General features: G+C 39.0%; 1 protein-coding gene across 1 annotated transcript; it reads right to left on the reverse strand.

The window, feature by feature from the left end:
- Positions 1 to 3,886: 3,886 nt before the first annotated feature.
- On the reverse strand, positions 3,887 to 7,712 carry LOC110036668 (pentatricopeptide repeat-containing protein At1g09220, mitochondrial-like; the record flags this gene model as incomplete). Its single annotated transcript, XM_020741166.1, has 3 exons — positions 3,887 to 5,542; positions 7,170 to 7,250; positions 7,362 to 7,712. Coding segments are annotated over 3 exons (2,088 nt in total), but the record flags the coding sequence as incomplete, so codon positions are not given.
- Positions 7,713 to 12,424: the final 4,712 nt, after the last annotated feature.

Raw genomic sequence — 12,424 nt, forward strand, 5'->3', positions numbered from 1 at the left:
AGGGTTTTTCCCAAGAGTCGCTTCCGCCCCCCTCCAAAACCCAGCCTTATCCATTGTACATGTCACATAACCGTCGATCCTGCCGCCAGCGACCTCGATGGGGTATTCGGCGAGCTTCTAGAGAATTTGTCCTGTAGCCACGGGAAAAACTCGTCGTCGGCGGCCTCGATGGCGCCGTCGGCGCCCTAGTGCAATTCTCCACATTTTGGTCCTTTTTGCTCCAAATTTGCTCCTTTTTGCATTCATTTTTGCATCTTTTTGCTCTATTGACCCTAATTTATCAGTTCTGCAACAAAACATCAAAAATACATTTCTTTAAAGTGCAATATTATTAAAAACAATATAAAAGAGGTATGAAAATCTCAACATATTTTCTTTTGGTCACCCCGTGTCATTATCAGACCATAATTACTTGATATTTCTACCAGTTTGGTTCTCCACCTTAGCTTTCCACAGCTTGAACTTAGAGAATATTTTAGATTTTTGCTTCAAGAAATACACTCAAACTTTCCTGAAGAAATCATCAATAAATTTAACAAAATACTGAGATCCTCCCAATGATGATTCTATGGTAGGGCCCCATACATCAGAATGCACATAATTAAGAATCCATTCAGTTTTGTGTTTTCCAGTCATAAAACTGACTCTAGTTTATTTCTTAAAAACACAAAACTTACAAAGTTTGAGCTTACACCTTTTAACACCATACAACAGATTATTTTCTATGCAATTCTGTCATCCCACATTTACTAAGATGACTCAAATGCATATGACATAGCTTTGTATTATCATCATATGAATCCACAAAATGAACTCCACCTACAAATGTATTCCCTAACAGTTTGTCTCCACAAAATGAACCCCACCTACAACTGTAATCCCTAACAGTTTGTAGATATTACATGCAATTAACTTTTCTTTCATCACAGTCAGTGCACTCTTAACAATTCTAATGGTTTCCCTATCATCATATGTCTTAAGAATAAAACTATTTCTATGTAAAGTACCTATGGGAATCAAATTCTTCTTCAGATCAGAAATATGTCTGACATCACATAATGTTCTAACAGTGTCATTATACATCTGAATTCTGACTTCACCAATACCAACGATATTGCAATATCTATCATCACCTAAATAGACTGAGCCAGAATTAGTTAACCTGCATGAAGTGAACCACTCCTTGTTAAGTGTTCTGTGATAAGAGCATCCTAAATCAAGAATCAATGCATCATGAACTGAGTTGATGAAACTGAGAGTATATCACCGCCACTACAATCTAAATTGTCACTTTGCACCACATTTACAGAATTGGATGATGCATCACCTTTCTTCCTAGTTTGCTTCTTGAGCTTTGGACAATCCCTCTTCACATGACCCAGCTCCTTACACTTGTAACAATGAATTGTCTTTTTGCTTTTGAACTTTGATTTGAATTTTTGCATTCGAGAACCCTCTTTCTCTTTCTTCCTCCCATGATCCTGATTACACTTCACATATAAACTATCCCCATGAGAGCTTTCTCCTGCATTCTGCTTCCGTTGGTTATAGGCCAATAATGTTGCAGTGATCTCATCAACTTTGATAGTTTCTTTCCTATATGTAAGAGTAGTCACCAGGTGTTCATAGGAAGAATACAATGAACATAACAAATCATTGCTCGATCTTCATCCTCAATACTCACATCAAGCCATGAAAAATCTGTGATTATTTGATTGAAGTCATTCACGTGTTGTGCCAGGTCAGAGTTTTCTTACATCTTCAGTCTATGCTGCTTTTCCTTTAGATACAATTTATTTGTTAGAGATTTGGACATAATCTGAGTTTCCAATTTCTTCCATACCTGCCCTGGAGATTTTAGATTCATCACGTGATATATAAACTCATCTGTCAGATATAAGTATATGATTGTTGTCGTTCGTTCTTGCAATTCTTCATAATCTTCATCCTCCATGGCATCTGGTTTTTTTGCCCGCATAGCCTTCAAGATTCCCTATTGTGCCAACAAATATTTCACCTTCGTTTGCGACAATCTGAAGTTTCTGGTTCCATCAAACTTGAGCACCTCAAATTTTGCACCAGAGATTGTCATTATGAAATTAATTTTGCAACGAATCTTTTTGCAAATTTCTCTGCTTCAGTAATCCTTTGCAAAACATGGAAATCCTTCCTGCAAAACACTTAAGCCTCGAAGCCCTCGCGAACTTGGATGAATTCGCCTGGTCGCAATGCCATGAATCCCTCTGTGTCGCTGAAGAAGCTGCGCCGAAGCCTGCTGGAAGAACCCTTTGCTTCGCGAATCTTTGAATACCTTTGTCACGCGAAGCTTTTCTGCTCACAGACCTGGTCACAGAACAGTCCTGCAATATTCAGCCTGTCACAGAACCTCTAATTGTCTTGCGAACCACGTGGCTAACTCGCTTCGACCTTCTGCTGTCATGATATCAACACCCTCGCGCAAACAACTCTCTCCTGTCAGGCGGAAGAAGCTTGCAGCGATTCGCCTCTATCGCAATTCAAACTGTCGGCATCCAAGTCACCAAAGCCCGTGAACCTGCGAACTCTCTACCACCTTCGTCGTTGAATCTCTCTGGTCGAACCACTGCCCTCTTCGTCACTGAAAGTCACGATTCACCTTCCTGCGTCGAAGCCCTGGTCGAACGCAAAGCCTCGAGTCCTTCCTGCACCGATCTGTCTGAAACCGTAGCCGCCAAATCTTCTTCTTATGTCGAAATTTTCTTCCATGTCCTAGAACCCCGCTCTGATAACACTTATTGAGAAATAATGGTGAAGAAAAACAAGAATCGACACAAATCCAGAAAAACACATAGAGATTTAATGAGGTTCAACAAAGATGCCTACATCCTTGGGAGCAGAGAGGCGGCTTTCTTTCAACTCGAGAAAAAAAATGTTATAGAATACAAGATACTCCCTAGGGTTACAAACAAGCATATATATAATCCTGGATTAGACCCTGAAGTACAATATAAGTACAATATGTAATTATAAAATTACCCCCACACCCCCAACCCACATAACGAAACTCCCCTGTTTGGACAAATTCTTCCGCTTCGCTCCGCTTCGTTCCAGCATCTGTCCCTTATATGGTATATGAGTCATGCCTAACAAATGCTATGAAAGTGAATTGTATGTTGTGACATAAATGTTCATAGCTATGAAAGTGAATTGTAAGTTGTGACAGAAGTTGTGACATAAATGCTTTTTGTTGAAGCTACAAAAAAATTGGCATCCCATCACAAACTAGAATCACGTGAAAAAGAATAATAATATTAAACCAGAATATCATAAGAAAAATTAATCTATAATTTTTCTAGCATCGTAACCCTTCATGAACATATACATAGCTAAAGACGTGTTTGCAAACAATCTCTATTTATCTTTTCCAAGCCTTAACTAATGTAGCATTTTTTATTGATCTCAATAGCTACAGCGATCCAGCTTTCGCTCTTGAGTCTTGAGAGTTTAACTATGATTAAACACACTTTTGCCTTTGTCATCAAAGAACATTTTCAGCATCCCAAATAGCAATTGAACCCATTGGTACAATCTAAAACAATGTAAGATCGCTTTATCTTCACTACTCTATCCTTCTAAAAGAACATCTTCATCATCTTTATTACTAATCTTATATAGCTATTTTGAGTCGGCAACGTGAATCTAGTTCTCCATTCACTTGATAGATCTCAGCTGTAGTGTTAAATCTTTTTTAAACCAGTTTATTTGCACAACTCCCATCCATGGTACTTAGAGCTGATTCTTTTCTTTTAAAATCCATAATCCAGATATAGTTGTATCTAAGTGTGCCACATGTCTAGACAACCCAAGCACTCAGCCCTGAGCTGTAAATATCATAGCGGGGTTTGTGTCAAATCAGACTATAGCCAGGAATCTTCACAGCATTTCTATCATCCAACAACCTTCTTATAGTCTCAGCATCCATAAACCTACCAGCCTCTGTTAGCATATTAGAAAAAACAACATAATCCCCTCCACACCCTATCTCCAATGCCATTATTCTCCTCACCACCCTCTCCGCCATCTCCACCTCACCATGTTTGCTACAGCAACCCAACAATGTCCTCCACACGATGGAATTCACCTCCACCTGCAGCCCAGCGATAATCTCCTCTGCCTCCTGCACCTTCCCAGACCTCCCTAGCATGTCAATCAAACAACTATAGTGCTTCAACTCTGGCTCAACACCATGTTCATTCACCATGAGCGTGAAGAGCCTCACTCCCTCCTCAATTAACCCTCCATGACTACAAGCATTCAACAAGCTCAGAAAGGTAACCCGGTTCGGCCTTATCTTCTCCCTCACCATCTTCTCAAAAAATCGAACTGCTTTCTCTGCCATGCCGTGCATTGCAAAGCCAGATATGATGGAAGTCCATGAAACCAAATTGCTTCTTTCACCCATCTCCTCAAAAACCTGAACTGAATTCTCAATTGAGCCGCACTTTGCATACATATCAATTAATGAATTCTGCACTCGGATGTCAAGCAAATCAATTCCTACCTTCACACAGTAGCCATGAAGCGTTTTTCCAATATCCAGCGCTCCAAGGTTTGCTATGGCAGGGATGATGGCTAAAACAGTGATCTCGGAAGGGCTTATGCCTTGGGCCCCCATTACCCGAAAGAAACTTACAGCTTCCTCTGGTTTCTTAACCCGCGTATATCCATCGATCAATCCAGTCCAGGAAATCACATTACGGTCAGGCATTTGTTCAAAAAGTGCTTTTGCCATTTCCATCTTCCCCCATTTGCTTAAACCAGTGATCATCGCATTCCAAGAAACCAAATTTTTCTCAGGCATCTCGTCGAACACTTTTTGAGCATTCACAGTCAATCCCCAACATGAGTACATATTGAGCAGAGCAGTGTGAACATAGACATGAAATGTGAAGCCGTTCTTGGCAACGAGAGAGTGAAGCTGGAAGCCAGAAGGAGAAACTAAGGAGGCTGCAGCACAGGCCTTGATGAGGAAAGAAAAAGTGAAGGAGTCGGTGGGGAGGTCGTCAGCGCAGAAGGCAAGCATGTGCTGAAAAATTTTGAGAGCTTTAAGCGGGGAAGAGCCGAAAGAGTAGCGGTGGATGAGGGTGTTCCAGAGAAGAATGCCACTGCGGCTGATTCGATGGCGGTGAATTCCGGAGGTGACGAGGTGAGAGTGGAGTTGGAGGGAATGACGAAGATGTGGATAGCGGTGTAGGAGGGATAGGAGATGATGCTCATGGTTTGATGAGCAGCAATGTTGCAAGCGTTGGACTCGGAAAATGGAGAGAAGACGGTGATGGGGAGTTTTGAGCCATGGCATTGAAATCAAAAGAGTGGGCGGCACGGCAAATAATTTTCCAAAATGATCCTCAAAAAACCGTCCTGAAATTCGAAAGGGATGGGAGGAGAGGCCTACGCGGCTACGCGGGACGCTCGAGCCAACATGAGTACCAGAATATGAACTACACGATAATATGGTTGCTATAACGCTAATCGGATTTGCGGCATTGGGCGCATCTATTGGCTGAGTGCTTGAAGCAAGCACTATTGGAAGAGTCAAACTGTGTACTGCCAACTGAATATCTGTCAAGTCCAGTTGCGGTGTTGCCCCAAATGCTAAAGAAGATTTTAATTAAGTCTAGCAGTGGCGTTGCCCCAATGTTAAAGAAAATTCAATCAAGGGCTTTTTGGAGTGGTGGTAGAGATGTCGTGTCACAGGGGAATTAGGTTCTATTTGGCGCAGCTGTAGCTGCGCTGTCCGAGGAAGCTGCTGCGGGGAAGCTGACTGTCTATTTGGTGTCACAGTGTAAAAATATCTGTGAGACGGCTGTTTTTGGAAAAATAATCATACTACTCCTGTTTGGTAAAATTGTTTAAAAGAAGTCTGTAACAGCTAAATTTTTAAAACTTCTAAATCAAAAATTCATTTCTAAACAGAACAGAAACTTCATATACCCTTACTTAACAGTGAGTCCCAAAAGTGCTAACAAAATAATTAAATTAATAAAATTACAAATTAAAAAAAAAATTATATTATCTATAAGGATTTGATATACTCATAAGAAAACTCTATCCAAAACAGAAAGATATGACAAACTTAAATCAAGAGATCAAAGAATCTCGTTGTTAACGATCAACATCAAACTTTCTTCAATTTATGTTCTCTGATGCCAAACAAACCAAAGTTACACTTACTATAACATTTTGATCTTAAAAAATAACCAAGGATATTAACTAATTGGGTTATTATTATAGTTAAATTTGAAGCACACACATGCCCAAATCCAACACTAATTCATGGATATACAATTGTTGACTTTAATATTAGTTGAAGTGTTGTCTTTAATTGTATGCTAAAATGTGTGTAAATGTATTTATATGTGTGCGCATGAAAGAGAATATTATAAAACAGCATAGGAACATTCAGTTAACTTTTTTGCTTGCTAGTTTAATGTTTCGCTTTTTGAAGGCAGGGAGTAACCAAACAAGAAGTAGTTGCCTCCCAGTTTTGCCAGCAACAAGTTTATTGTTGCATGCACAAAGAAACAAGACAATCAATTAAATGTCTTCATAACATTTCTACTAGCATTTTGCCTATAATTTATCTCAGCTTTTCACAAATGAAAAAGGGCAATTTCTTTTGGCGAAAAAAACATTTTATGCATTTACACAAATTGTAAGTTACAGTAGTAAAATAATGAGCGCCAAAAAAACTTGACAGAGTTCTAAATTATTTTGTTTATATCATACAATCATGGTTTCTTCACACATATTATGAGGATTGTTCCCTTGAAGAAAGCATCCATCCAATGCATTTGCAGCACTGTGTTTCTATGTTGCATTTACATACATACCACATAATTCTTATGTATTTACATATTCGGCACCTAAACATTAAAATTTACATGCATCCAACTCAAACCATAAGCATCGCTGCAAAAATACCACAGTCACTATCTTTTTTAAAGTGAAATAAATTTTTTCTTGCATAGAATTTTCTTCCCAAGGTGGTGCTATAAATGTAAAAATCAAACTTTAGGTGTTAAATAGATAAGAATTGTTTGGTATGTATGTGCAAATTTTATTCGTTTTTGTAAGATAAGCATGGAACTTACAAAAACTGTCGAAAGGAAGAGACTCTTTCAAGTTACAGTGCGCCAAACTGTCCCAAGTAGCAGCACCTCCCCAAACCCATTGTAGAAATCACCTAAGACCATGTCCTGATGTAAAAACTATAAAAACGTGCTCTTTTAAAGAACAAAACGAATAAAATTTAATTGGGAGAGACACTAAGGAATAACGAACTGTAAAAGAGCTCCCAAGCAGCATAATGAAGAGTTCACCAGAGTAACCCCCAAAACCGTAAACAAAGGATCTAGAAGTTCGGCGAGGGTAAATTCTTTGTCCTTGTAAATTCTCACGAACTCGTCTTCTCCCTCACACGCCACTGGTCCCGTCAATGCCTTCTTCTCGAGCAAGCGTCTCTTGACTTCCTCACTAGAGAAGAGGGGGAAGAGGAGATAGCAGACCGGATCAGGGCAGCAGGGTAAAACAATATGCAAAATGCCGGCCGCAGGGTATAACCACCGGCCCGCTTTTTGTTGAAATCCGACCTCGCGGCTCACTCGAACCTCCCCCGCCACAGTGCCAAACAGAAGAAGACAGTGGCAGCTTGTCGCGCCGCTCTCCCACAGCTGCGCCAAACAAGACCTTAGTCACTCTCATAAAATTTTATTATATAAATAAATTAATTTCAAAATTTAAAAAATAAGTTGTTTCGCAAAGGTGGTTAGGATGTTCAATTAAGAGTCTATTTGGGGTAGCTACAGCTTAATAATAAGTTGTTGCACAAGAACTATCATAGAAAGCTACAGCGTAAAAGCAATTGCAGATATTCTCTCTAGCTGTTTGTTTTTTGCAATTTGAAAATAGCGGTATTGCAGTTGTTTCTGGACAAATGATCATTCTACCCCTATATAGTGATGTTGTTTGCAACAAAACTGTGACAACAATATATTTTATATATTAAGAAAGTCACATCACAATAGCAGATCCACACACCACACAACCACGCACCACCCCACCCCACCACAATAGTACATCCACAAACCACACGTTCACCCGTCCACACACCCTATCACAACAGCACATTCACACACCATACCACCACACGACACATTAACAGCCAAACCACAACACCACGACTCCACAACACCACACCACATGCAGCAGGTGACCACACCACACACACCACACACCACACACTACACACACCACACACCACACACCACACACCACCACACCACACCACACCACCACTCACCATCACAGACACCACCACACGCACCACCAAATTGGTATTCATTGAATACACAACAGTTGAAACATAGCTATTCACGAATCAAATCTCAAATTGTATGTGTTTCTCAGATTCTTATTCAAATAACAAAAACATTCATAGTTGAAAAAAAACTGAAACAGTAGCAGAAACCCCCCCTTCCCCCGCGGCCCCCACGGCCACTCATTAGGCCTCATCTTCTTGTCAAATTCTCACTTAGATCCAACATTATATTCCAACTATACGAATCAAATCGAAAGCATCAGCAGCTGAAAGCGCCCCAATTCTGAATATAAAATTCTCTAGAAAATAGAAAATACAAGAAAACCATTAACTAGGGTCAGTTTGGGGCAGCTGTGTAGCTTATTAAATAATCTGCTGATAAGCTAGATCCAGTGGCTATTACAAATTTTTATTTTTTTGGAAAAGTCATACTGCTGCCAGAAAGCTGCCACCGCACTTATCTAGGTAGATAGGTGCGGTTTGAAAACGCTACTTTCAGCGTTTTCAAAACGCATAAGCTGCCAAAACGCAGTTTACACAAACAGATCAAGTGTGTTTTCAAAACGTCACCGCACCAAATAAACTGCCCCAAACGAACCCTAAATCAACCAAGAAACTCTGTACAAACCAATAAGGCTAACAGAGTGAATCCACCAAGAAATGACTAGAGAAAGAGGAAATCGGAAGAAGAAGCAAATGTTGGGAAACCCTCGCACAAAAGTCGGGGAATGAAGAGAGAGAAGATGAGAAGAAACCATCATAAGCCGAGCAAATGCATGATAAGGGCAAGCAGGAGGAGCAGGCATAGGGGAAAACACAAGAGCTCCATATTGACTTTCATAAAATGCAAATAAAATAATAATTTCAAATTTTAAATTATTAGATAAACATATAAAAAAACTGACATATAAATAAGAAATATATAATATATATTTGTTATTTATGATGATTTATATGCATACAACTCAATTCCTATGTATTTATATATCTGACACTGAAACTTCAATTTTAATTTATATGGTATTTTTTTCATGCATTGAAAGTGTATTTCACTTATTTAAAATTTAGATATAAAAATTAAAGTTTAGATGCTAGAAATCTTAATACATAAGAATTGGGTGATATTTATGTAAATGCTACTAAACAATAATGTGAAGCTTTCATGCTAAAAGCCAAAAAAAAATCTCTGCACTCTTTAGACTCACATACAAAAGTTCAATACACACGCAGATGAAAGAAAACAAGCATTCATTACTCCAGAAGTTTTTACGTGAAAACCCGTAAGGGAAAAACCATGGGATATGGACCATTGCGGAAATCTACTATTGATTGATGATTACAAAAATCCCTTGTCTCACAGACGAGAAAAGATAACAATAATTTTTAGATTACAACGTCGACTGACGGCGTCAGGTTAGTGGTGATCAGTGGTGGTTAGTGGTGGTCAATGACGGTTGGCAGAGGTCGAAGACGGTCGGCGGTGGTCGTTAGAGGTCAGCGGTGGTCTTCGGGAGTCAGCGGTGGTCTTCGGCAGTCGGCGGTGGTAGACGACAGAGTCAACGGTGGTCAACGATGATCGACGGTGATGCTAAGTTGCAGCTTCTCCTCAAGGCCTTAGGCTCTCTCTAGAATTCAGCTTCCCCTTATGTGAGGGGTGGGGATCTATTTATAGTGTTTTGAGTGCAATTAAAGCAGGAATATCAACCATTTTAATCGGACAGTCCACAGAGTTTCCTTCAGTCAAACGACGTTTAATGGACATTTGAGCGCCTTAACAATATCGGAATTGAGTGAGCTTGGGCTCGTTGGATTTGTATTGCGAGACGCTCAATTCGAGTATGGGTTTGCCAGAGTTGACATCTTTTTGACCTTCCCAATGTGTCCAGAAATCTTTCAAGGGTAGTTTCATAAGTTGATCTGAGCTTGATTTGACTCGGATTGGACTAGTTTTTATATCATTAGGTCTGCTCATCGAGCCTATCAGTTTGACTATAAGTTTGCTGAAATCGGAGCTCTAGATAAAATTTTATCAAGATTTAAACTTTTCTCGCTCAAAATATCATCTCAGGATCCATGTCATGTCTCGAGATTTGTGTGGGAAAATAAAAATTTGTTCGTGGTGTATCAGTTGCCTCCCGATTTTTAAGCAAGAACATTTTTATGGTCTGAAATATCAAGATCCTGAGTTGAAGACAACTCAGTTTGTAAGTTCTTTTACTTCATGAGAGGGTGGTAGGGTTCGAATCCTACCCTAAACAGGTTGCCTGTGAGCCTGAAACTGAAAAGATGGGTCTGAAATGCAAAGCTGGGGAGCTCGAGAAAAATGATTTTTTTTTGCTTTTGCATTTTTTTCTTTTTTTTTCTCTTCTTTTTTTGTGCTGTTGCATTTTTTTATTTTTTTTTGGAAGATGAAAAGTTTTTTTCATTTTTATTTTTATTTTTTTAATAACAAATATTTAAGTTTTTACTTCTTTCTTAAGTCTATTTAATAACAAATATTTAATTTTTCACTTCTTTTTGAAGTTTATTTAATCACAAATATTTAATTTTTCATTTCTTTATGAAGTCTATAATAATGATCATTTAATGGTTAAACCTTTTTTGGAGCCTTTAAATAGGGGCCTGAAGGAGTGGGTAGAGATGGAGTCCTCAGCTAATCTGGGATTTCCCAGAAGAAGAAATAGTTCCGAGTAGCGGTGAAGAGTTGCGATAAAATGTTGCGGTGGTACAGAGTTGCGGTTAAGAGGTGTGATGCAGAGTTGCGGCAAGGTGTTGCGACGAAGAGTTGCGACAAAGCATTGCAGGTGCAAATTTGCAGCGAAGTGTGGTGACACAGAGTTGCGGTTAAGCGTTGCGACACATAGTTGTGACGAAGCATTGTGGAGAAGCATTGCGGTAAAGCGTTGCAGAGCAGAGTTGCGGTGCTGTGTACTATTGCAGAAATGGCCACAACTGAAGAACTTTGTTCTGTTGAGAACTAGAGGAAAAGTTAGAACCCAGAGGATGCTGTGTCAAGATGGAGAGTGATTTGATCTTTTTTTTTCTAAAGAAGTATTATTTCCGAAACGATGTGGTGGTGAAATTGCCAACTTCAACTGATTGAGCGTATTCTCGTCCTTCTTAGTATATCGCTATTCAAGTGGTATCCTTGAGAGCTGGCTTAAGATTTCTGTCAACACCTGAGTTTATTGATATTACGAAGGTGTTCGGGGTTTGTGTTGCTCAGTTGTCTTGTTGGGTGGTGACAGTCATTATGGGGTTGATTGTTTTCTTCAAGATCTATGGGTTGACATTAACACCATCAATTTTGGCATGGATGTGCGAGTTCTTTAGCGATACGCATGATCATGTGATGTTTAAGCATAAGACATTGGATTTTCGCTTAAAGGAACCGATAAGACAATGGTCCGTGAGATTCTTTTTTGCACAAAATGATTGGGGGCTCCGCGGCGAGGAAGTTTTCAATAATTTTCTGTCTCTCTTTAGACTACTGAGGAGGGAATATTGCAGATGTTGGGATTAAGTGACTTTAAAGAGTGTTGTTCGAGAGATAGTATATTTATGAATTTGTGAGTAAGAAATCATTATTCAAGGTTGATACCCCTATAAATTACCTATATATTCATATATATTTTATGCTTAATTTTAATGTTTTTCAATAATATTAAACTTTAAAGGAATGTATTTTGCATATTTTTTGTTTCAGGTACGAGAAATGAACTTTTGGAGAAAATGAAGCAAAAATGGTGCATATTGGAGTAAAAACAAGCAAGAAAGAAAATTCTGAATCTTTCTATGCTTAATCTACGTTACATTTCTCAATTTTTTTAAAATGAAATTTTATTTTAAATAAAGATTATTTGAATGCTTATTTTTTAGAAATATCTATTAGGAGTGAAACACAACTGAAACGGGGGGAAACGGAGCTGAAACGCAGCCAAACGAAGCAAAATGGTTGAGCCGCTGCAGAGTGGTGCATGATGCACCAAAATCCAGAAAACTGGCATGTGATATGCCAGAACTAGTGCATGATGTACCAGAGATAACTTTTTGCGGGTTAAGGTT

Source organism: Phalaenopsis equestris, unplaced genomic scaffold (assembly GCF_001263595.1).
Source record: "Phalaenopsis equestris unplaced genomic scaffold, ASM126359v1 Scaffold209484, whole genome shotgun sequence".
Classification (NCBI taxonomy): Eukaryota; Viridiplantae; Streptophyta; class Magnoliopsida; order Asparagales; family Orchidaceae; genus Phalaenopsis; species Phalaenopsis equestris.